This window comes from Panthera pardus, unplaced genomic scaffold (genome assembly GCF_024362965.1).
Source record: "Panthera pardus isolate Hobbes unplaced genomic scaffold, ASM2436296v1 HiC_scaffold_15, whole genome shotgun sequence".
Taxonomy (NCBI): domain Eukaryota; kingdom Metazoa; phylum Chordata; class Mammalia; order Carnivora; family Felidae; genus Panthera; species Panthera pardus.
In genome coordinates this window covers 22519642-22545720 of record NW_026526710.1, presented here as the reverse complement: position 1 = coordinate 22545720, position 26079 = coordinate 22519642, and the positions used below count along the sequence as shown (strand labels likewise).

At 47.2% G+C, this 26079-nt stretch overlaps 1 protein-coding gene across 2 annotated transcripts; it reads right to left on the bottom strand.

Moving 5' to 3' along the window:
* Positions 1-497: 497 nt before the first annotated feature.
* UFD1 (ubiquitin recognition factor in ER associated degradation 1) lies at positions 498-26019 on the bottom strand. Of its 2 annotated transcripts, none has more exons than XM_019435619.2 (12): positions 25887-26019; positions 22289-22421; positions 21877-21909; positions 17988-18109; positions 14729-14859; positions 12310-12382; positions 8137-8205; positions 6770-6835; positions 6452-6499; positions 5586-5674; positions 4093-4174; positions 498-621 (listed from the first exon to the last, which is right to left on the bottom strand). In XM_019435619.2, the coding sequence occupies exons 1-12, from the start codon at positions 25887-25889 to the stop codon at positions 547-549; spliced, it is 924 nt and encodes a 307-aa protein (XP_019291164.1). In that variant the 5' UTR covers positions 25890-26019; the 3' UTR covers positions 498-546. The 2 variants fall into 2 exon arrangements, with proteins under 2 accessions (XP_019291164.1, XP_053758243.1); XM_053902268.1 differs by lacking the exon at positions 498-621 and adding an exon at positions 814-3985.
* Between the last annotated feature and the right edge of the window lie 60 nt (positions 26020-26079).

The following is a 26079-nucleotide window of genomic DNA, read 5'->3' as shown; positions in this document are numbered from 1 at the left end:
TCTGATGGTTCTTTTGAAAAAAAAAAATCACTATGTAAAATAAAAATAGAAACACCCTTCCTCATATACTTAAATTGCAGCCAGAGTAATGGGATAACCACTATTTATAGAGCACATATCTAGCCATTTTTTCTAGGCCAAAGGCAATGTTCTAAGCTATCAACCTGGGAAAAGAGAGGATTAAGTGAAAAAAGAGAAACAACACCTCAAGTTAGAGCAACCCAATCCCCTCCATTGGTTTTTATCAGGAATTGGGGAACTCTGCTTTGGCTAAGGCAGTGGGAGCACCCCCAAGGGCTGAAAACAAGAAGGGGCAAGGAGGAGGCTTGCCTATGGGATCTCAGAGTGAGCTTTCTCCTTCCCAAAATCAACCACCAAGTCTGACTGTTCCACTTCCAGGTCAGACTCAGTAATTCTTAGGTAACTCTAAACAAAACACAAAGTGACAGCATCCTCTGCAACAGTCTAATCCCATCAGAGCCAGTAACTAAAAGCCATTATGTTGCAATTGATTATTTTATTTTCCAATCAGCCAACAGTCCCAACTTATGGCTTTCTTCCCTTTTTACGCAACGACTGTCCTTCTCCAGAGAAAGCGACGAATCTGCCTCCAGCTTCATCCTAAGTGTGAAGATAAAATACTATTTTCAGAAACTCCTTGGAGGCTTAGAATAAATGCTTTATTCTGTTGACTCATGTGCCAGCCACCCATTTTCCTCACTTCCACATTATACATAATAAGAAATATCTTTGAAGTGGAAACACAAATCATAGTCTACTGAATTGAGAAACAAAACCACAGAATCACAGCTATGCCTCTACCACAGCCTTTATTCTCAGGTTGAATGTACATCCTTTTGCAGAAGAATCACATTTTCAAAATGGAAAAATGTAAAAAATATAAAATACACCCCAAAAGAAGAATCATCTGTAATTTCACCACCCAAAAATATTTCCAGCCACTTTATTATATATGACTATATATGACCTATTATACTTCCCGAGTCTCAAGTCAATGAATTTCTTTTCTCGTATAGGCTACAGAGAATTCCATCATGTGGGAGAGGCAGTCTTCCACCACTGGATGTTACTACCAGGTTTGCGGTATTGTAAACAGTTGTGGTGAGCAGCTTACTGTGTTTGTACTCAACTCTTGATTTTTTTTTTTTTTTAGAAGTATTATTCTTCCATAAAAGGACTGTGTGTTATTTTTATTTTTAATGCTTTTAATATTATGGTCACTAACCAGCCCTCAGAAACATTCAATCAAGCTATTTCCCCACCAAAAGAAAGAGGGCTTGTTTTTTTCTGAACTCCTGAAAACAGCAGGTATCTTTTCATCAGCTTGTATTTGCTAGTCACTTGGAGGCGTTATCTGTGCAAGAGGATTTCACACTCCATAGTACGTGCCCCTGCCTGCACTTGCCCCTCCTGACCTCCATGCAGGAGTGTACTGGTGTGGTGGCAACCATGTCAAGTTGAGTCACAGCTAAACCAATCAGCCTTCCTTTTCTGCAGAGCCTTCTGTCTTGTCCTGCTGTTCCTGTGTCTGGCTTCTCTCTTCTGCACACATTCAATCACAGCAGGCATCCCGATGTTTTTGTCTGTTTGCAGGTGCATCTCATGGGGCCTTTAAGCTGCCCTACCTGGACTGGCCATCTTCTTGGTGCTACGAATGTCTTCAGGGCTCCCTATTTCCTGGACCTAAGGCTTTCTTATTTCTACTTTATTCCTTCATTTTAGTAGGGTACATCCTCCAGATGCTTCCTGAGAAAGGGTGTTTGAGGAATACCTTTTTGTGAGATCCTACATATCTGAAATTAGCCTTTTCTACTCTCATGTTTCCCTGATAGGTTTGGTTGGTGTTAGATTGCTGGGGCTGCCATAACAAAATATCACAGCCTGGGTGGCTTAAACAACAGATAGTTATTTTCTCATGGTTCTGGAGACTGGAAGTCCACGATCAAAGTGTTGACAGGTTCGGTTTCTTCTGAGGGCTTGCTCCTTAGCTTACAGATGTCTGTCTTTTTGCAATGTCCTCACACGCATGGTCTTCCCTCTGTACATCTAACTTTCCTCTTCTTACAAGGTCACCAGTCAGACTGGGTTGGGGGGCCACCCTAATGGCCTCATTTTAACTTAATCACCTCCGTAAAAGCCTTTATCTCCAAATACAGTCATATTCTGAGGTGCTGGGTGTTAGAGCTTCAACACAGGACTTGGGGGAATATAGTTCAGCCTGTGAGAGTTGGGTACAGAACTTTTTAGAAAAGTTCCCTCTCAGAATTTTGAAGACACTGCTCCAAGATCTCCTAGCTTCCTGTGTCCTGCTAAAATGATGCCATTCTTAATCTGTAGTACAGCCACTTTCTGCCTTCTGAAAGTTTTAGGATCTCTTCTTTGCCTCAATAGGGGGCTATTTTCATTCACAGTGTTGGATGCTCAGGGGGCCCTCCAATCTGTAAACTCTGTGCCCTTTAGTCTGGGGACATTACTTCCCTGATGGTTCCTGCCCCTTTAGTTTCTCTAATCTCTTTTCAGAACTCTTCTGATTTAGAGGGTAGCAGCAGAAACTTCCTGACTACAGTCTTCACTCTGGGGTGAGCTGGCTGGCACATTCCTCAGGGTTCATCAGACTGTCCAGAAAAGCTCCTCCAACTGCAATAAGCAAGTCTGGCAGCCAGTGTGTGAGCCAAGCAAGGGAAGGATATCAAGGGTGACAACATTCAGGATGCAAACTGTTACTCATTTGCTCTTTTAGTTCAGTCCTATCCACTGTACTGATGGCCCCAGCCTCGGGACCTGTCGTGATGCCTCTTCCAGAAGACGAGCCTCCAGTTTTCTCCTGGGGTCAGGCAGGTACATCCCCAGCAGGTTAAGGGGATAGTGGCGGGGGGTTGGGGAGAGGAGGTGCTGTGGTTCGGTTCTTTGTGACACACATTCCATCTTTGTCCCCCATTGCCAGAGGTGCCTTTCAGAGGTCTACTCTCTACACCAATCTGCCTCTTGGCTTTCCCCACAGTCAGCTCAGAATGTGGCTTCCATGGCCTGTGAAGTCAGTTACCCCTTCTGTTCTGGGGCTTTCAAAGTTTTGTAGCAGCTGCCTCCTCTTCTTGCCAATGTCTTTATTACCTTATTACCTTGTGCCACAGCTTTCCTGAGGGTTCAGGATGGGGTAGCGCTAAGCATGTGCCTTCAATCCCATCATCAGCCACACATTTCTTCTCCAGTACTTATGGATTAAACAGCTCCAGCTGTGCCCCGCCCTCCCTTTCCTGTATCTCCAGCAGTCAGGTCACAAGTCAGCCTGGAGGACGGCCCTGCTGAGGCCTCCAAGCTGGAGGCAGCAAGCCCCAGCATGTAGCTGGCAAAGGCTTGGAAAGGCACTCAAGGAGGAATCAGAGGGTAAGGTCTCATTGGGGAACCACACTGGTTCCTTTGAGCCTGGAAGTTTCCCAACACCGTGTTAATTCAAGGAACATTAAGACCAGGGCGGGATGCAAAGGGGTAGGAAGTGTGTAAACGGTGTATGGTCTCTATCCCCAACCACCCCACAGGAAGAGGGGAAGAGTTCAGTGGCCAAGGGGCTGGTGATGGCCCTGCAGCCAGGATCCTGAGTGGGCTCACAGAACATCTGCCCTCTAGCCTACTCTAGATCCCCAAGACACTGAGCCTTAGGGAAAAGGAACCAGGAGAGTGGTGGGTCTGAAGTGCTGGTGTTCTAGAAATAACACGAATTGTCCCTGAACCCTAGGTGCCCTCACCTCCACACATCTTCAGGCTCACATGTGTAAAAATGCAGACAATCACGGCAGCCACCTCAAGGGACGGGGCTGGGGATTAAATAGTTAACTATGGCACTTGGTCAAGGCTCTGTGAGCTGGTATTGTGTCGATCACCACTGCCAGGTGACACCAGAGCTGTGGCCTACACACTCCCCACATGGTCTCAACGGGACAATCAGGCTGCCAGGGAGAGGAGGGCCCTAGGCATGGGGAAAAATATGACAGAAACATCCTTATTCAGAATGGAAAGAACTCTCCAGTCATCATTAACAAATAAAACTTCTCATTACCAGTAAAATAAACTCACCTCTTCAACCTTTTTGACCAGTGGACGTGAATTTCTGATGAAAGTGATCTTACCAAGTTTAAATTCATAATTGGGAATTCCCCTGTGAAGGAGAGCAAGGAGAAGAAGTGTTAGTTTCAAGAGAAAAAAGCATTAAAATTCATTTTTTTTTAATGTTTATTTTTTGAGAGGGGGGTGTGGAAGAAAGAGAGCACACACACACAAGCGGGGCAAGGGTAGAGAGGGAGAGAGAATCCCAAGCAAGCTCCATACTGTCCATACAGAATCTAACATGGGGCTCAAACTAACAAACCATGAGATCATGACCTGAGCCCAAACCAAGACTCATACAATTACCCGACTGAGCCAACCAGATACCCCACATTAAAATACCTTGTTTTTTTTAAAGTTTATTTATTTATTTTGAGAGAGAGAGAGAGAGAGAGAGAGAGAGAGAAAACGAGCATGCACATAAGCAGGGGAAGGGCAGAGAGAGAGGGAGAGAGAGAATCCTAAGCAGGCCCTGCATTGTCAGCGCAGAGCCCGGCATAGGGCTCGATCTCACAACCCATGAGATCATGATCTGAGCCAAAATCAAGAGCCGGACACTCAACTGACCGAGCCACCTAGGCACCCCTAAAATTCATTCTTGACAATCAAGAGGAAGGCAAGCAGAAGATACAAGTGTCCTCCCGACAACTCTCATTCTGGGGTACACTGCTGTACCCACTCTGGCCTTGGGCCAGCCCTCTGGTGCTCCCCAGCATCCTTCCTGAAGTAACCTGAAGGCAACTGGGGAAGAGGCCTGTAGACCTGGGGCCTGGCCTGCAGGGAGGGGTCACCTGGAGGCTTGGGGGCCTCATCATCTCTGTCCTCTAGCCTCATAGAGCCTGCAAGGGCTACATTCACACTGAATTCTTTAAGCTCTCTTAAGAGACTGGGTAAAAACACTGCCAGCATTCTCCTTCTGCTCTAACACACATGACATATCCCTGCCACCTCCATGAAGGCCACCAGAGCAGGGAAACTGCTCTAAGAGTCTCTGGGCCCCTAAACAGAAACACATTAAGTAAGGGAGTTCCTGCCTCCTGTTTGAGGGAAGTTGACATAATGTGACTTGAATTATTTGAAGTCACAAAATAGGAAAACAGGGAGATTACTAAACAGGTAGTGGAATGACCTGAAACAGGAAAGCAAGCTGATCAGGTACTACTTGGGAACAGGTGGAGGCAGAACTGGAAGCACCAATGGAGGCTGTGGGAGAGGCTTGGCAGTTGAGGAAGGGCACCAATACCCACTGTCCCCCTCCCCACCCCTCCAGAAACAGTGGCTCTGGTGGTGCTCCAGCCCACTGAGGAGAACAGGCAGGGGTCATCCATAAATACTGCCAGCCTCCTTGGTCCAGGCTTGGTCTCTAGAGCTCCAGTGAGGTGGCCCCACCCCAGGAATCTGGCACAGAGCCTCCCTGTAGGATGACAAAGCATCAGGCGGGAGCAGAGTCAGAACAGACCCACCTTTTAATGTCTCCAGGCTTGATTGGGGAGGGACTGGGCTCTACACCTTTCTTCTTCCCATCCAGTCTATTTCCAGAGCCGGAAAAGGCCTAGACAGGTGAGCAAGAAAGTGCGCAAGAGCTAGTGAGCATACACATGCCCTTTGCCCAGAGATCGCTGCAGGGATGTGTGTTGGAGGTGGGCTGTCCAGATCCCTTAAGAACTGAAGCCCTCACTCCCCAGCTGCTGGAGTATGGACAGCCGAGAACTCTCCGCCCAGCTCCTCAGAAGATTACAGTGAGATGAAAGGAGCCTCCTGGCCCAAACACAGCCACTCTACGGGGGCAGCCAATAGCTAATGACAGGTTGAAAGGTCTGGCCCTAGCTTCTGCAGGGCCACCCAGCTCAGGGCCCCAGGGGTGGGGTGGGCTAAGGCCTCTGTTGCAATGCCCCACAGCTCTACTTTCTAGTCCATCTCCTCTGCTGCCTCCCAGCACCCTGGTGCCAGCACACCAGCCATCTCTACCTCTTCCCAGGAAGGCTGGCTGGCGGCAGCGCTGGGAGGTCGCACTGCAACTTCCTTTCACAGAGGCCATGTTATTAGGGATAGAGCAAATGTCGTCATGTCTGGTCAATCTAAGAGAAGAATACGTGTGTCCTATTTTAACTTTTTGGTAAGTTAGAAATCTTCAAAAAGAAGAAGAAAAATTGGATCTGCCTTGTAGAACTGTTAGGAGGATTCCAGGAGAAAATGGATGTAAAGTGCCACGTAACCGATAAAGTGCCAGATATGTGTGTACACGGATGCCCAGAGCCCCAGTCCCTACGGAGGTCCCCAGATGGCACAGTGGGCATACAGAAAGTTAAATGTGTGGCCTGGTACTCACACGGAAGCCCAGCTCTCCAGCATAGCCGCTGTGGTCAGCTTCGCCTTCCTGATAGGGACAGAAATCATGCAATAAGCCTCTCAGCAGGGATACCCCAGCTTTTCTCTTGGGCCTCTCATTGCTACTGCCAACCCTGCACCCCAACAGCTGGGACACACTGTTCCACGGGAGCAGGGCACGTGGCCATGTCAGCACCGGCATAGGCCAAACGAGAATCAGCTGTCAGGACAAACCCAGGATGCCCTCCCACAAAAGTCCCATTACCTAAGAGGGCAAACAGTGCTGGAGCTGGGGAGGGATGTTGGTGAAACAACTTACAGCAGACTCCTCATGCTGGACTTGTCTTTCAGGCTCCTTGTAACCCAGTGGGGCATCGAAGTCTACCTGTGGTGTCAGAAAAGTAGTTTTGGGATGTGGAGACACTTAGGCTTCCTTAGCTTTTCTAGTTTAATGGAGACAACTGTCGGTTCACATGTGGCTGTAAAAAATGCTACAGAAAGTTGCCCTGTATGCTTTGCCCAGTTTTCCCAATGGTAGTGTTTTAGAAAAATTGCATATAGTATCACCACCAGGATAGCAACAGTGACATGATCCCACCTTCCTGTTCAGATTTTCCAGTTTTATATTGGCTCACTGGTGTGTGCATGTTAAGGCCTCACAATTTTATCACAAGTGTAGGGCAATGTCTCCATCCCCACAGCTGAGATACTGGACTGTTCCAACATCACAGGGACCCCTTGAGTTGTCCTGTTACAACCACACCCGCCTCTCTCCTGGCTTTCTCTCCTAACTCCTGGGAACCATTACTCTGTATTCCAAGTCTAAAGTCTTGCCAGTTTCAAGAATGTAATACACATGGGACATATAACATATGTCAGAATATAACCTTTTGGGATTGGCCCCTCTTGCTCGGCAGCATTCCCTGGAGATCTACTAGGCTGTTGTGTGTACCAGTAGTTGCTTCCTACACAGGAGCTAAGTTTTCTTAGCTTTTTATTTTTTAAGTGTATTTATTTATTTTGAGAGAGACAAAGACAGTGCAAGTGGGGCAGGGGCAGAGAGAATCCCAAGCAGGCTCCACACTGCCGACAGTGCAGAGCCTGACGTGGGGCCCGAACCCATGAAGCTGTGAGATCACGACCTGAGCTGAAATCAAGAGTCAGATGTTTAACTGACTGAGCCACTCAGGTGCCCCAAGTTTCCTCAGCTTTTAAGAATATTCACTCTTTAGGGGCACTTGGGTGGCTCAGTGCAGTTAAGCATCCGACTTGGGCTCAGGTCATGATCTCACAGTTCATGAATTCAAGCTGCACACTGGGTTCTCTGCCATCAGTACAGAGCCCACTTCGGATCTTCTGTCTCCTCCTCTCTCTGCCCCTCCCCTGCTCACACTCTCTCAAAAATAAACATTTAAAAAAAAAAAGAATATTCCTTCTTTAGCATGTCTAAGATGCTGGTGGGTGCAGCCATCTCAGAACTGGCTACAACTCTGCCAGTTCTCTTGGTCTAAGAAGGATCATAAGGTCAGCAGCCTCCTTATAATGTTCTGGTATCATCTTCCTCCTCTTTCACCCAAACAGTCCCAGGGGCTACATGACACCCTCGAGGGGAACTGGCCTGCAGGGGCCATCAACTGCCCATCTTCCTTCACCCCAAGCGCACTTGTAAGCAGCAAAGGTACTCACGTTCATGTCACACTCAATGATGGACACGGCTTTGTCAGGCTTGGTCTCCATCACCCGCAGTTCATAAATCTGTAGGAAAAAACCAAAAATCAGTTTCACAGTTCGTGGCAGCATTGGGGGCTGTCATCATTCATGTTACTGTGGCTCCCTACTAGGCTCGCAGACACATCATTCACCTCCATGACCCCCTCCCCCAGATGCACTTCTTGCTATGACAAGGGGGCTGCCTTTGTGGGGGAAGGCTGCTCTGATGCCCATAAGCGGTTCAAATCAGACAAGGTAGTTATGCATCAAATTGCAAAAGACGCAACCTTTATCCCAGGAAGTTCACTTCTAGGAATTTATTCTAAGCAAATAATTAGCTAAATACCCAAAGAGAAAATTCTGAGAATGTTCACTCCAACATTGCTAATAATAGTGCATTCTCAAAATACCTACCAATAAATTGGCCAAATGAATAATATTTGTTCACATATATGGAAATTATAGTCGCCAGCAGAATACCATGCAGTCAATGGGAGAAGTTAAAAAAAAAGTCATATTGCTGTATGTCCAAGATGATCTCAAGTGTGTCAAAAATGTGTATCAAAACATCCAGAAGCGGGGTGCCTGGGTGGCTCAGTCAGTTGGGCGTCTGACTTCGGTTCAGGTCATGATTTCGCAGTTTGTGGGTTCAAGCCTTGTGTTGGGCTCTGTGCTGACGGCTCAGAGCCTGGAGCCTGCTTCAGATTCTGTGTCTCCCCCTCTCTCTGCCCCTCCCCTGCTCATGCTCTGTCTCTCTCTGGCTCTCAATAATAAATAAACATGAACAAAAAACAAACAAACAAACATTCAGAAGGGTAAGAACAAAAAGTGGCAGAATCTGCTTTTTCATGCATCGTTTCTGGTTTTCTGTTTACCTGAGTATGTCTTGCTTTTACAAAGAACAGTCTGGAGAGTCCCACCATTAAACAAAAGCCTCAAGATTAGGGGGAGGGTCCCCAAAGTAAAGTGAGAAGGCTTCGTGTGCCCAGTCTGTTTTTAAAAGTTTCCTCATTATTTAATAGAAAATGAACAGGGGCACCACAGTGGATCAGTCAGTTAAGTGGCCAACTTGGGCTCAGATCATCATCTCAATGGTTCATGAGTTCAAGCCCCACATCAGGCTCTGTGCTGCTAGCTCAGAGCCTGGAGCCTGCTTCAGATTCTGCATCTCCCTCTCTCTCTGCCCCTCTCCCACTCAAACTCTGTCTCTCTCAAAAATAAACGTTAAAAAAATTGGGAGAAAAAAAAAAGATGAACAGAAATGAATGCATGCTACTGTACGGATGTAACGCAATTTCTCCAGTCAAAATCTGGGCTGACTCCAATGGGTTTGCCAGCACCACACTACTACCAAAACTGCTATGAAATCTGTACATGCACCCCTGTCTCCGGAGGAACATGTTCTCATTTTGCTACAGTACTGCTTTCAAACTGCAGGTCACAAGGAATTAGTGGACCATAATACCAACTATGTTGCAACCAGAGCTGGGAAAGAAAAATCTTAGAAGGAGCACCATAGAAATGCTAGAATATATTGCGTGAGGTATACTTCCTATACTTCCGTGACAATTTCTAGTGTTTTGTATTATTCTTAAACGTTCAACATGTATGTGGAGTTCCCAGTTAGTTTTACTGATTGAACTTTTTCTTGGGTTGCAGACACTTTCACTCTGAACAACTCTTCAGGCTTATTCTTTTCTAATATTTTAGATGTTCTTGCTCGAGGCTCTCCAACGTTATTACTGCTTTATGTGGCGACATTTACCAAGATTTACTTCATATTTGCTAGTTTATTTGTTCACCATTCCTTCTGGCATGCTGGTCTTTCCTTCTAGGAGAATGCTTATTCCTGAAGCACATGCTTTTGAAGTTCCATTAGTAAATAAACTCTCTGGGATTTGGTTTATCTGAAAATATTTTGATTTTGCCTGCATTCTTTAAAGATTTTGGTGACAGTTACTTTCTGTCAGCCTCTGAAGATACAGTTACTCCTTGAACAACATGGGTTTGAACTGCCACTGGTCCACTTACATGCAGTTTTACAGTACAATACCTTAAATGTATATTCTCTTCCTTGTGACTTCTTTTTTTAAATTTTTTTCATGTTTATTTATTATTTTGGGGAGAGAGAGACACACACAGAGTGTGAGCGTGGGAGGGGCAGAGGGAGAGACACATAGAATCTGAAGTAGGTTCCAGGCTCCAAGCTGTCAACACAGAGCCTGAATAGGGGCTGGAACTCGTGAACCATGAGATCATGACCTGAGCCAAAATCAGATGCTCAACCAACTGAGCCACCCAGGCACCCCTCCTTGTGACTCTTTTAACAACATTTTCTTTTGTCCAGCTCCACGATATATATAACATGAACTATATGTGTTAATCGACTGTTTATGTTCTTGGTAAGGCTTCCAGCCAACAGTAGGCTATTAGTAGTTAAATTTTGGGGACTGAAAAGTTATTTGTGGGTTTGGTGACCCTAACCCCATATTCTTCAAGGGCAAACTGTATTCTGCTATTTTTGGCTGTAACAGTTGCTGTTCAAAGGCTTACTATTTACCGTTCTTTTCTAAGTAACTTCTCTCTGCTTATTTGGTATATGCAACTCACCCTGTTTGATATATACTATACTCCCTGTTACTTTGGGCTGAAAGCCAGTTCTAAAACAATTTCATTTATTATCTCTTCACAATATTGTGGCTCCATCATTCTCTCCTGCTGGGATTTTCATAGTGTGTGTGACTCTCTCAGTGTACCCAATAATTCAGTCTCCCCTATGCTCATTGCCATGATCTCTTGTGTAGAAATTTTTTTAAATCTTATTTATTTTTGAGAGAGAGAGAGACAGAGAGAGACAGAGAGAGTGAGCAGGGGAGAGGCAGAGAGAGAGAATCCCAAGCAGGTTCCACACTATCAGTGTGGGGCTCGAACTCACAAACCATGAGATCATGACCTGAGCCGAAACCAAGAATCGGATGACTGAGCCTCCCAGGTGCCCCTCCGTGTAGAATTCTAAGGCATTTCTCCAGATTTAGCTTTCATTTCATTAATTCTTTGTCAGCTGTTATTTAACTCTTTGTTTTTCAAACCCTCCTGGTTATTTTTGGTAGTCTTATTGATTGCTAAATTTTATGATTCTGTTTTTAAAAATATCTTTGAACATTTTACACATAAGTACTTTATGTTTGCATCTGAAAATGCCAATACTGATTTCCTTAAGGGTGTATATCTGCTTTTCTTGTCTCTGCTTGGGTGTCAGGTGACAATGTCCCCAGGCAAAGCCAGGTTCTGCTTCCCCTGTGCCCCAGAGCGCTTGGAGCACCCTGCAGGGCCAGCTCCTTGAGGGCCCGTCCAAGGGAGGGAATCACAAGGACAAGGACCCAGGCTACTTTGTTTCTGTGTCCCCACAGACCAGCAAAGGGATTAGCTCAGATCATAGGTGCAGTGGAGAGGTTCTAATGGAGGCACAATCAGTACCCTCGGCCCCATGGGATATAGACTATGATTAATAATGTTAAGCTCATTCACCTGTAAATGCAATCAATCCTCAAAACAGAGCTGCTGAATGAATTACTATAGGGGTTTAAACATGAACGCATGAGGATTTTAAAAAGCAAAGAGTAGGTAGCAATCCTGATAAAAGCCATGCATACCCTGCCTAAAAAGAACCTCCATTCATTCTGTGCTGACAGCCTGACAGCAGGAAGCCTGCTTGGGATTCTCTCTCTCCCACTCAACCCCTCCCCCATTCGTGTGTATATGCTCCACATACTCTCTGTCTCAAAATAAATAAATAAACTTAAAAAAAAATGGGGACCCATGGATGGCTCAGTCGGTTAAGCAACTGACTTCAGCTCAGGCCATGATCTCATGACTCATGGGTTTGAGCCCCGGGTCAGGATCTGTGCTGACAGCTAAGAGCCTGGAACCTGCTTTGGATTCTGTGTCTCCCTCCCTCTCTGCCCCTGCCCCGCTTGTGCCATCTCTCTCTCTCAAAAATAAATAAAAATATTTTTAAAAAAAGAAAGAAAGAAAGATCCCTCCCCCCACCCCCCATTCAAACATCAGAATGGACACTGCAAGTCTTCAGGTGTGACCTACGCTGACCTTGGCTCTGGGCCCTATTGGCCCCGTGGTTGAGACACTCACCTTCTCATTGTAGTTGATGGCAATCACATCCCCTGTGGTCAGGCAGGCAAAATTTCTTAATGCGTTTTCTAATCTGCAGACACACACTGTTAAGGCAACATGGCAAGATGGGCACCTTAAATCTGAAACCAGTTCTATAAAGGTTTAGATGATCACTGTCATAAAGTATACCAGACAGGCATATACTGGGCTGGTGCTAAAACACACAGCTTTGATACAGTGAGATATTACTCAGCAATAAGAGAGGGTGAACTCATTAGATGGATGAATTTTACCAACACTGCTGAGGGAAAGAACCTGCCACAAAGTGTTCCCTCAAAAAAGGCAGCTCTCTGAGGGGTGGGAAGCAGCAGGGAGGTTCCTAGAGCTGGATATCAGGTGAGGAGGGGCAGGCAAGGGCACAGCAGACCTTTTGGGAAGATGGAAGTGTTCTGGGTACATGAGTGTTCATGTTTGTCAACTGACCAAACTGGGCGTTTTATTGTATGTAAATTACACTCAACAAGTTGATCTTAAAAATCCTATGGGAGCATGGAAGAAAAAAAGACTGAATGAATCATAAATAGGCCCCCTCAAAAGTTCATCAAAAATCAAAGATGTTCTGACACTTGTTCTTCTATCTTTTGGGTGGTAACCCAACTTTAGGGCAGTATGTTCTAAAATAAAAACTAAAAAAATAAAAATTAAAGAGGGAAAGGGAACCTGTAAACCCTTTTTATAATTGCAAATAATAATAATTTCTCTAAAACTGAATAACCCAAATGCCCAGGCAAGGGAGTTATACCTAATCACACGGAATACTTTAACCATATCATCCTTGTCAATTCAGAGAATTACTTTAAATAGAATGGGCAAACATACGACACTCCTCCAGAACCTAGCACTGTGACATGGCATACCAGGCAAGGCTCTCAAGAGTCTGACTTGAGGGGAGAAGACTCAGCCTGTCCAGGATCCCTTCTCTTGGTCAGACAGCCTTTCAAGATGAGAACAGCTTTGTGAAAGGGCATTCTGTGTACACTGTCTTCGCTCCCTTGCATAAAATGCCATGCTGTTGGGGTGCCCTTCCCTTAGCTCCAGCCCAGCTGTCAGAGCCAGCCCACTGGGTTTCTGCATCACAGCTCTATGTGCCCAACCTTCTTGGCTCTGTGCTGAGTCTGCCTTTACTAAGAGCGCCTTTATCCTGCCTGTCAGCCAGACCCAGGAGCACCAGACTGCCTCTCCGCTGACGAAACTGACACTCTTTCTCCATGAACTAACAAGTTAACCATGCGGATAGAAACAGCCTCTGAAAACAATCTGGAAAGTCTGCACTGCAACACACATGAAAATCCAGAGAAGATCAAAAGGGGGCGTGGTCATCGAGGCAGACACTCCTGGGCACTGATCACCAGACAAGCACCTTCAAGGCAGTGCTCTGAGGCATCAGGTGAGCAGACATGTCACAGTATGTCACCCTGCCTGTAAAACGGGAAGCCTCCAACAATGAGTGTGGCGAGCACAGCTCCCCAAGCCCACACCATGTCCAGGACCAAGTCATAGGGAACTCAATAGGCTGGTCCAGACATAGTCAGCAAGAGACTCACAGCCCACACGTCCAGGATGTAGCCGACATCAGCTTGCTCCTGGGTTGGGGTTGGGGACAGTGTGCAAGTAGGGAGGGTAGAAGCAGTACTTTTTTGTTTTTTTTTTTAAACTACCTACCTGTCTGTATTGTTCAACTGTGTTTTATCGAGCCTTTTAAAAACAGATAGTGGAGTGGTTGCCCTATAACAAGATCTCAACAAGCAAGCCAGGGCCTCCAATCTAGAGGTCTAGACCACAGACCACACACAGCATGCTCCTTGCCCACACCAGTTGTTTCTTAAATTATCAACACCCATGTCTGGCTCACATTCAGAGAATTATCAAAAACCACTAAAACCTAAAACCTTTTCTTTTCTCTTGCTTACAGAAAAATGTACTGTGTCACTGCTCCCCAATGGTTTGGAGTGAAAAGCATTAACCCTGGGTAAAAGGTGAGGCTGAGTAGCATTCATGGTTGAGGTGGGGCACGAGGGGCCCGTGAGGGTTTGGGCCTTAGAGGCAAACCAGCCAGCCTCCTTCCACCAAATACACTGAGCTTTGTGCCAGGTGCCCCAGTCTACCTGGAGGAAGGGTTCCACTTTGCTCTCAAGGAAGTGTCTGGAGACTGTCCAGAAGAGGCCCAGAGAGTGCCGCGTGTGCTTGTCCAGGCCCAAGCCCAGGTCCAGGCCAGGGTGGACATGCTGGCTAAACACCATTATTCTCAAACCACAACTCCAATCAGAAACAAATGTGTGGTCCCTAAAGTAGGCACATGCTCAACAAAGAGCTCGCTTTTTACAGACTGCCAGCACACCCCTCCCTTGTCCAGAAGAACCCTATCTCAAAAGGATACACTGCTTTGGGGTTGGTGATGTCCAGGAAGTCAGGGCTCTGAGGCTGGAATTTGGAGTACGTGGCTACTTGAAGGTTGACACTCTCCACCTGGACCAAGCCCCCTTCTTCCAACAGCAAATTCTGCATCATCTAAAAGAAGAAGAAAGCTACATGAGGCTCCTGGAAATCAAGTGGCCAGCATGAGCATCATCTAGCCACACACTCAGCAGGCCAAAGTCTGGCATTCTGATGGCTCTTCCTTGGGTCCCTGGAAGAGGAGCCGGAGATGAGGACTTGGGGACATGTAATTTAATTGCGATTTGATGTTAGGAAAGAAGGTAAAGCCAACCAGCAAGTGAGTCAAAGGCGTGAAAAGAAGGAGGACTTGGGGTACTACCTAGGTGCCTGCAGCCAGCAATGTGTCTCCGTCAGCCTCTAAGAAAAGATGGTCCCCTAGAAGGAAAGGCCACTAGCTCCAGGTCTCCTAGGGACAGTGTTTCCCCAGGGAAGCTCACCCCTCCATACCTTTGAGTTGTCTCACACACAACTTACAAGGCCTTGGGGCAAACACGGCTGCAAAGGGAGTAGGATAATGATGGCACCACGTGGGCTTACCTCACATGGAATGGCCATATAGCTGAGACAGGCGCAGGGTGGTGACAAGTCCCCAGAGTGTCTGCTACAGGGGGCCACATAAAACTGACAAGATAACTTCATACTTCTATGAAACCACCCTGTGTGGTGGGTGCTGGGTGAGGAACAAGGCAGAAAGATATGAACAAAGGCTTCTGAGTACCTGGTGTGCAGGAAGTCAAGAGACCATAAGGCTGACACTCAAGGGTCTGAGACAAGGAGGGTGGGCCAGGAATGAGGAACCCTGCATGTCTTGGGAGTGGTTTTTTGCTTTTTTATTTTAAACTTTCTTTTTTTTTTAATTTTATTTATTTAAAAAACAATTTTTTTTTTTATGTTTTACTTATTTTTGAGAGCAAGAGAGACAGCACGAGCAAGAGAGGGGCAAAGAGAGAGAGGGAGACACAGAATCTGAAACAGACTCCAGGCTCTGAGCTGTCAACACAGAGCCCAATGCCAGGCTTGAACTCACAGACCACGAGATCATGACCTGAACCGAAGTTGGACATTCAACCGACTGAGCCACACAGGCTCAGAGAGAACCAGGGGCACCTGGCTGGCTCAGTCAGTAGGGCATGCAACTTTTGATCTGGAGGTTTAGTTTGAGCCCCATGTTGGGTGTAGCTTTAAAAAAAAAAAAAAAAAAAAAGCCAAAAACCAAAACCAAACAAACCCCAAAAAACAAAAAAAACCTTAAAAAAAAAAAGCGCAGTGAGAACCGTATGAGTGAGCCTTTACACACCCATCCCTGGGTTCAACAGGTCACAGCTAACCTCGGCTCCTCATTCAACACCCCACTCCCTGACCCCATCCCACACTGGGCTGCCCTGGAGCCAGTCCCAGGCATCACATCCCTTCAAGAACACTTCACCCAGGCGGCACTGACGGACCAGCACTGTGGCTCACAGAGGCGGTTAGGAGGTAACTCTAACAGTCCAAGGACAAGATACAGGTAAGAGGGAGGTAGGCCAGGGCCAAGGAGGGCAGAGGTCATGAGTGAAGCTAGAGGGTGAGCAGGGCCCTGTGGGCCTGTAGAGGTCCTGACACACTCTCATTGAAGGACACTCTTCAGGCTGGTGTGGTCGCTCCAACAAATGTAGTACACATAGTAGGACAGGCACAAGGCAGCAGGCTTCCACGCACTCCCAGTGGTCCTGGGCGGAGATCTCGATCTAGGCCAGCAGATGAGGCCTCAGGTGCTAGAAGAAAGGCCAGCATCTGCTCCAGGCTGACTTGTCCTGAAGAGGCCTGGGAGCTCTGGGTGGGACAGAGCACCTAACAGAAAGCACCTGCTCACGTACCGCTGAGGGTCAAAAGATCCTTAGGCCAGCTCTGCAGCAGCAACTGGAAACGCCTAGGCAATCATCTGCTCTGGCCAAGAGCTGGAAGGCCAGCCCAGGAAGAGGCAGGTCTATGCTATCTAAAGAAGCTTCCCAGGGAATATGATATTTCCTGGCAAAAAGGATCCAATTAGTTTTCTGGTCCAAAGCGTCCTGGGAGATTGGACAAGGGGCCACCAAGTCTGTGGGTTGGAGAGAGAACTTTGGAGGTACGGTGTACCCCAGTGTTACCACCTCCTCTTTTACCTCTACACATGGGTCCCAGAGTAGCTCTGAGGATCCAGAGTGGCCCTGAGAAGTTGTCAGTGTGCAACACTTCAGCCACCCACATCACTCTATCCGATGAGTGGGACAAGTCCTCCTGCCCAGGAGGGGCACCTGCAGACCTACAGGACAATAAGGTACCAAGTGGCAAGTGTTGGGAAGGGCAACTGAGCAAGGAAGCAAATTGAGTCTGGGCTTTGAGGCGTGAGTAAGAGCTCCTTTGGGACAGAGGCTGGGAAACAACACAGGAGGGACCAGGAAGCAGGTGTGATGGGAGTGCAGGGATCCCGTGGGGAAGAGGCTGGCCGGGCCTACCATTAAGGAAGGACCCAGGCTCAAGAGAAAGTTTGAGTGCAAAAAAGAGACTTTGTTTTTATGGCAAGGAAGTGATACACTTTGGAAAGACTCAGTTACAGACAAATATCTAAACACACACACGATGATGTGACAAAACTGGGGGAGAAATTAGACTTGGGGAGCAAATGTATAAAAACCTAAAATTCCAGGGGTGCCCTAGTGGCTCAGTCAGTTAAACATCCAACTCTTGATTTCAGCTCAGATCATGCATGGTTTTTGAGTTCCAGCCTTGCATTGGGTTTTGTGCTGACAGTGCAGAGTCTGCTTGGGATTCTCTCTCTCTGTCTCTCTCTGTCTCTCTCTGTCTCTCTCTCTCTCTCCCCCTCTCTGTTCCTCCTCCGCTTGTGCTCTTAAAATAAATGAACATTAAAAAAATAAATCAAAATAGAAACCTAAAATTCTGTACACAGACCACTTCAAAAATACTCCTGCTTCATTATTTTCGCAAAAGCCTTGCCTAGGAAATGGCAGGTAAACAGGTGGCTGTGGTTTCTAGGCTACCAGTTGGTCTACTGTCAAAGAAAGGTCACCCCCCAGCATGCAGAACCTTGTTCCGAAACCCTTCTCTATTAGCCATGTCATTGTTCCAGGGGCGAGGCTCTCCCACGTGCTGGGGGCCCTCCCTACTTCAAAGCCCCAACCTGAGACTCTCAGACTCTCAGAGACTGGCACAGTCCCACTCACCCAGTGTGGGAGGTAGCAGATGCCCTCGTCGGCCACAAACTCCAGCACACCACAGTGCGTCATGCGGTCTGAGTTCTTGTTGGTCAGTTTGAACAGCATGGGGTAGGTAATGTTGAGTCGGCCTAAAGAGGAGAAAGAGGCTGAGGCAGAGCTTCGGTGAGGGAGTTCTATTCTCTGAATGCGCTCCTCTGAAAATCAGCCTCCCTGGGTGCTCCCCAGAGCAGGCACTCAAACCCACATGGTGCTTAGGCCCCTGGGTGCCTACCCACCCAGTAGACCCCATGCTCCCCTGACATATCACTTGGCCCAGAGCTCAGGAATGTTTGGTGACCCAGGTACACAGTGCCGGCTCACACTTGAAGTTTTCTGAAACCCCAATTTTAAAAAGTGATACGTTAACTCATTTATTCATAAATAATTTCATTGCCACCCATGTGCTGGACAAAATCCATGCCTGCAAGGGTTTCTAGTTAGAAGGGTGGAAAAGAGCCTATATGTCCATCAACTGATAAATGGATAAAGAAATTGTGGTTTATATACACAATGGAGTACTATGTGGCAATGAGAAAGAATGAAATATGGCCCTTTGTAGCAACGTGGATGGAACTGGAGAGTGTGATGCTAAGTGAAATAAGCCATACAGAGAAAGACAGATACCATATGTTTTCACTCTTATATGGATCCTGAGAAACTTAACAGAAACACATGGGGGAGGGAAAGGAAAAAAAAAAAAAAAAAAAAGAGGTTAGAGTGGGAGAGAGCCAAAGCATAAGAGACTCTTAAAAACTGAGAACAGGGGGCGCGTCTGGGTGGCTCAGTCGGTTAAGCGGCCGACTTCGGCTCAGGTCATGATCTCGTGGTCCGTGAGTTCGAGCCCCACGTCGGGCTCTGTGCTGACAGCTCAGAGTCTGGAGCCTGTTTCAGATTCTGTGTCTCCCTCTCTCTGACCCTCCCCCGTTCATGCTCTGTCTCTCTCTGTCTCAAAAAAAAAAAAAAAAAAAAAAATTAAAAAAAAAACACAAAAAACTGAGAACAGGGGCGCCTTGGTGGCTCAGTCAGTTAAGCGTCCGACTTCAGCTCAGGTCACAATCTCGCGGTCCGTGAGTTCGAGCCCTGCGACGGGCTCTGAGCTGATGGCTCAGAGCCTGGAGCCTGCTTCCAATTCTGTGTCTCCCTCTCTCTCTGTCCCTCCCCCGTTCATGCTCTGTCTCTCTCTGTCTCAAAAATAAATAAAACGTTAAAAAAAAAAATTAAAAAAAAAAAAACAAAACTGAGAACAAACTGAGGGTTGATTGGGGGGGTGGGAGGGAGGGGAGGTTAGGTGATGGGTATTGAAGAGGGCATCTTTTGGGATGAGCACTGGGCGTTGTATGGAAACCAATTTGACAATAAATTTCATATATTAAAAAAAAAAAAAGGGTGGAAAAGAAATAAACATGTACACCTAGATGTTGCAGTGCTCTGTGAGAGTCATGGGCAGGCCAGCCAGGGAGGGAATGCCAGAGAGGAAGCAGCCTGAACAAAGGCATGAAACCCAGCCAGTTTGGGAATGGCTGGCAATTGGGTGAGGCTGGGGCACCTGGACAGGGTGTGAATGTGGTCAGGAGGAGAAAGGATGGGCCAGACACTATGCAGGGTGGAAGCATTCAGCAATGTGGCTCTCTGCAAGGTCACCACACAGTCCGTCCGTCCCCTCACTCTAGTGGTCCCAAATTGAGGCCCCATGGATGGCCAGAGGCAGGCAAACAGGACCATTGGCAGGCTGACTCAGAAGTGTAGGAGGTGCAGGCAATGTGAAGCAGGAGAACCCAAGAGTTGGGGACTTGGCGGAGGGCTCTGCAACAGACTGATGCAGTGACAAGCAACAGTGTTTGCCATGTGCCAGGCTCTTGCTTACTCTTCCCAGAACAGTGAGGTAGGGACAATCATTATCCTTTTCATCTATGGGGAACTAACATGCCCGGTCAGCAAGAAGCCCAGGATCACACAGCCCAGGAGTGACCATGCTGGGATTCAACCCAGGCTGCTGGCCCAGGTTGACCTGGCTTAACCGCTAAAGCCCACTTCGGCCTGTCGGTTTAAACATGGCAACAAAAGTTCCATTCAGCACCAGGAGGTATGGCAGACTCTGCCTAGGATTCTGGTGATGCAGATCAAGTAAGAAGCTTGGGCAGGAAGCCACAGATGAGGGAGAAGAGCCTTCAGAAGTGGCAGCAGTGGGTGTGGGTACCCCCCCCCCCCAACCAATCACCAAGGGTGCCTTGGATGCTGGAGTACAATGGCCAAGGGCCCAGAGGCCAGGCCCTCTGTCCCCAGGGCACCTCTCAGCTGTGGAGTTGTGAAGCAGAACCATGGTCAGTCAGGGTGAAGTAGATCAGGCTGTAGCCAGGGATCCAAGATTCTTGTCGTTGGAGGAAACCCCTGTGTTCCTCAGTCTAGTAGTTTTCAAAGTGCATTTCCTGATTTAGAGAAGTGCCTTGAGACTCTGAGCCCTCTGCACTTCCTCACCTCCTCCAAATTGAGTAGTGACACTTTTATAAATTAAGACTCCCTGTAAGATTTCATTTAGACAAAATTTCTTCCAAGACTTAAAAGATCTGAACACTGATCTAAACTCTACTGTCCCAATCCAAGTCACTTCTTAGACACTTGTACCAAAGGTCACTCCTGGCACTCAGCTCCTGGGTCAGCTCAAATAGAAGGGCAGACTCTCTGGGGGGGCCTTGTTCCCTCCTCTATGATGACAGCCTGAGGGCTATGAACCCCAGGGTGCTCTATCTACCCACTGGCTAAGCAAATGCCAGAATTCAAGGCCTCTGCTGTGTGTGGCCACTGCCACTGCTGGCATTGGTTAAGCGATGCTGGCTAAAGGCCACCTCCTGTTTTCTGACTGGCGTCACATGGGTTTGGGCTGTTTATACACACGCCACAGGGCACCATCTAGAGGAGGCACTCCTGCCACATAGCAGCTCTGATGGACAGGTGCCGTGTGTCCCTGTTTAAAGATGAGAACACTGAAGTTCAGAGGCCAAGTCACTAGTCTATAGCCAGGCCAGGCTGCACCCCTTCTCTACAGTGCTGTCCCACATGTAGCAGATACCAAGTGTGGACCTGTGCTTTGGTGACCTCCACTGTCCTCCCTCGGATGGGAGGAATTCACACCAGAAACACCACTGAATCTCAAAAAGCAGTGACTGTGCCTGTAGTCAGGGGCATGAGGTGTCTCCATGGGTTGTTCTCAGGGGATGAGAGGTTGAGGAAAGAGGAAGTGTGGCCACTCTCACAACCCTTGGGACTTTCTGGCTCCTGCTATAAGAGACAGAACCTGATGAGAGCGGCAGGTTCTAGGGCAGAAGATAACGCGCTGTCGATGCAGTGGGGCAGACAGGGCTAGAAATTTGGGCCTGGAACTGAAGAAACATGTTTGGGGAGGAGGTGAGAAGCCTATGCACAGCATTCTCTTGGGAGCTGACAGCCTCCTTTAGGGAAAAACCTAGTGAACCCAGCCAACAGAGTCAGCTGCCTCCGCAGGGTGAAAAGCACTGTGTTCAAACTTTCCTTGTCCTGATGGGATCTGGATAAAGTGTGTGTGTGTGGAGGTGGGGGCAGTCGGTGTCAGGAGAGTAGAGAGCCTCCTTCATAGGGGAGAAATCTAGAGCTGAGTACTCACTGGCCCCCAACTGGACAGCTGGCCGCCATCGGCCATCACCTCACCAGGCATCCATCCGTGGGCCCAGCAGTCCAGCCCAGTATGCAACCTCCAGGGACACTTCCCATCCAGACACAATGAAGGTTGCCTATGTCTGGACATACTGAAGAACATGTGTGCAAGTTTCTGATGTCCATATTTAAATGACCTCAGTTCCCAGGTCATGGAGAAAATACTTACTGAGTTGATCGAGGGCTGAGGGCGGCATAATTACTGTGGAAAGAACATTTAAGAAACATTAAGAAAGTAAAAATTAAAAAGGCAGCACAAAAGCCAAAATTTAGTTGCTGTCATATCTTTAAAACATACTACACGATACTTGTAAAGTAGCCAGAATTTCATAATAATCGTTCATAAGGAATTTTCCTTGCTGTAATTTATTGCGGGAACCAGATAGCTATTAGCCATAAATCTAATCATAATTAGAACTCTCCCTTCCACCCCAGGCCCCCCTTAGGAAGTCTGGGGCAAGCAAGACTCTCACTGTAACTAGCTTCTGGTTACACATGCAAAACAAGGGCTCCTGAAGACTGCAAGCACTGTAGGCTGAGGGCAGGAAAGGTTACTATTCAAAATAAAAACGAGCACATACTCTTCCCTCCTTTCTCCACATCTGACCTGTCATTAGGCCCTGCGAGCATGGACACGGAGAAGCAGCGGTACTGCGTGGAGAAGCGGTTCTGGAAGACCCGGGGAATAGGGTGGTCAAACATGTTGAAGGAGAACTACAAGGAAGGAAAGAGAGACTGGAGTTAGAACAGAACAAAGGTACATCTCTTCACGTCAAAAGCCCAAACAGGTCAGGGTAGTTGATGCTGCTGCACCTGTATAAAGGGCAAGATGCAGGGCAATCCTGATGGACCAGAGCAGTCTGCCTGAAGCACTTCCCGGTGGCACAGTGAATCTCAAATCTGTTTCTACACATTCTGCCATGCCCAGGATCATCCCTCCAATCTAGAGTCTACTGCTTTCTTACTAAATCTTACTAAAATATATGATTGGCCACGTCAAGCCTGTCATTAACTTCTTTCAGTCTCCCATGCCTCCGCTCCCCAAGGATCCAGGCCAGATCTCACATACACCTCAGGGACTGGCTACCGACAGCCCTTACAATCTCCTATACCGGCCACACCTGGTTTCTCCAACAGAAACACTTGCCCTCTTCTTGTTAATTTAAAGAAATCTATCGGGGCGCCTGGGTGGCGCAGTCGGTTAAGCGTCCGACTTCAGCCAGGTCACGATCTCGCGGTCCGTGAGTTCGAGCCCCACGTCAGGCTCTGGGCTGATGGCTCGGAGCCTGGAGGCTGTTTCCGATTCTGTGTCTCCCTCTCTCTCTGCCCCTCCCCCGTTCATGCTCTGTCTCTCTCTGTCCCAAAAATAAATAAAAACGTTGAAAAAAAAATTAAAAAAAAAAAAAAAAAGAAATCTATCTATCTGAGTGCCCGAGTGAGCAAGGGGTAGAGAGCGAGAGAGAGAGACACACAGACAGAATCCCCCAAGGTGCAGAGAGAGAGAGGGAGAGAGTGCAGATCCTGGAGCAGGGCTTGAGCTCACCCAATGTGGGCTCGAACTCACAAACCGTGAGATCATGCATGACCTGAACTGAAGTCAGATGCTGAACCGACTGAGCCACCTAGATGCCTCTGCCAAAACATCTATTGAGTGCCCACTATCTGCCAGGCTCTGAACTAAGCACTAGCAAAACACTCTAATGATGTTTGCTCACTAACAAAACAGGTACAACATCTGCCCCTGGAGGAGCTGACATTCAAGACAAGGGAATCAAGTAAGAGAAAATGTTTCCACGTCTGATACTGATAAATGCTCTAAGGACAAGACGGGGTAAGGGAAAGAGCTCCTGAGAATGCTATTTTAAATGGGTGGTCAGGAAGGGACTCTGCAAAGACTTGAGTGCCAGGAGGGAGCCAGGTAAAAAACAGGGAATGGCATTCCAGACAACAGGAAGAGCAGGCACCCAGCGTTTGCACCCCATCCCTTTCCCCTGGCTTCCATGACCATCCTTTCCTGGTTCCAGGAACCTTCCCTGCTTTGCCCAGGGTTTGGACTGATGCCCCTCCAATGTGCTCTCATGGTGTTATGCCATGGTAGTCCCTCCTGCTAATAAGTAGAGCCAAGATATTGTGCCACCAAAGTTAATATCCCAGCTCTTAACTTGTGGACTATGGTGAGGCTTAGAAAACATTTTACACAGCAATTTGGAGTCTTCTCAAAGTATTGCAATCGCCATGAGTCCCCCCAACCAAATATAAAATTGCACTATAGGGCATAAACCCAAAAGAATTGAAGGCAGGGTCTTGAAAAGATATTTGTATGATGTTCGCATGCTCATAGCGACATTATTCATAATAGCTAAGGGATAGAAACAATCCAAGTGTCCATCAACAGATGAATGGATAAACAAAATGTAGTACACCCATATAATAGAATATGATTCAGCCTTTAAAAGGGAGAAAACTTTATCACATACTACAACGTGGATGAACCTTGAGGACTCTATGCTCAAGTGAAATAAGCCAGTCACAAAAAGACAAATGTTATATGATTTCACTTATAGGAGGTCTCTAGAGCCATCAAATTCATAGACACAAGAATTAAAATGTTGGTTGCCAGGGGGTAAGTGAGGAGAAATAGGGGGAATTGTTGTTTAATGGGTAGAGTTTCAGTTTTGCAAGATGAAAAACTTCTGGAGATCCAATACACGACAATGTGAATATACTTAACACTACAGAATCTATGCTTTAAAACAGTTAAGATGGTAAATTTATGTGGTTTTTACAAGTTTTAAAAAATATTTCACAATAGACAAATATTTCTTGACTTGATTCCAAATACACATCAAGTAGAGACAAAGCCTGATTAGGTAGTTTACTAGCAATTCCAAAATCAAAATTAGCAAGATGAATCTGCAGTCTTCTTAAAATGCAAACACAGCAAGTTACTGCTTAAAATCTCAAATGGCTCTTCAATCCCTGGGGCTTTAGCATAGTAGTTTTCAAACCTTTGTCTCTCCTTCCTTTAAGCAGAACTCTGTTCAACAAAGACTTGGCCAGAAGCATAGCACATGTGAAGGTAGAGCAGTGGAGTGGGGCTTCCCTGAGGCTTTCACTACACCACCCCATCCAAGGCATTTTTTCTCTTTGCTTTTGTTCCTCATTAAGTCAGAAAATCCCCACAAAGTATTTAACACCCTTAACAATCTGCCTTCAATCCACCCATGAACCTGACCTTCTGCCCCTCTCTGCTGCTCCCTACCCCAAGTCCTACTTTCCTTCATAATCCCAATGTCTAGTATACTGCCTAGACCTATCAGGTATTCAGGGTCTTTAAGTGGATGAGGATGAACTTGAGAATGGAAACATGATTCAACAATGAATACTTGGGACAAAACCTAGTAGTCATTATTTTTGCTAAAATAAGCAAATGACACTGAGGCAATGCTGTACAAAGGTAATGAGACTCAGCATTACATCCAGACAGACTTGGCCTCAAATTTCCACTACCCGCTTCTTTGACTACCAGTAAACTACCTACTTCTTTAAACCTTGTTTTTTTCATGGTTAAAATCATACTAATCGTCCTTGTCTCCAAGGGCATAGTAGGGATTAAATGGGATAAGGTGTAATAAGGGACTGTGGGTGTTGAAAGAAGTTTAAGAGAAAAAGCGCCGGCAAAAATTAGCTACTACTGTTGTTATCCACTGAATCACTTACATAGCTGAAGGGATCATTACAACCCAGCCAAGACCAAGAGGTACTGCGCTTGAGGAACTGGCTCAAGGGCTGAGTGTTCCGGCCCACCGGAATGGTTCCCAAGCATTCTCCCTAGGGGGGCTGACTCTGCTCCTCACGCCCAAACAACCTTTCAATTAATTTGGTGGAATGGAAACCTGTCACCTGTATAGATAGCACTTATATGAGACCCGTGAGTGGACACAAACGTAGAAGAGTTTTCACCCTGAAGGAGTTCAAGTCCAACTGAGAGGAAATTCGAACCATGCCCAGGACTACCGGAGATAAGCTGAGGCCGATCGTGGTCAAGGGTCCGGCACTCGCCCGGCGGGGGTGACTCGGCATCTCCGTGGCCGTTTCTGTCCGCCCCGCCGGGCCCGGCCTCGGCCCCTGGCTCCAGGCCCCAGCCCCAGCTCCCAGACCCTGACAGGCCACACTCACCATGGTGGACACCTCAGCCTGGCAGATGCCGCTTCACCCAGAGAACGTTAGGATGGGAGCCCGCCGACCCTCTCAGCTCACAGCCGCCGAAGCCGCCGAAGCCGCCGCCGCCGCTTCCGCTCCGACGCCCTGGGAGGCTCACCGGAAGTGTAGGACCCGGGACCCGGGGGTAGGTACGGAGGACAGCGGTCGG

What these genes read in the sequence shown, in the direction of transcription:
- UFD1 (XM_053902268.1), bottom strand. An exon ending in CCATCAACTACAATGAGAAG is followed by an intron (nt 8,206 to 12,309) that starts GTGAGTGTCTCA and finishes TTTTTCCTACAG; the next exon opens with ATTTATGAACTGCGGGTGAT. An exon ending in CTGGAGAGCTGGGCTTCCGT is followed by an intron (nt 5,675 to 6,451) that starts GTGAGTACCAGG and finishes TCACCTGTCTAG; the next exon opens with GCCTTTTCCGGCTCTGGAAA.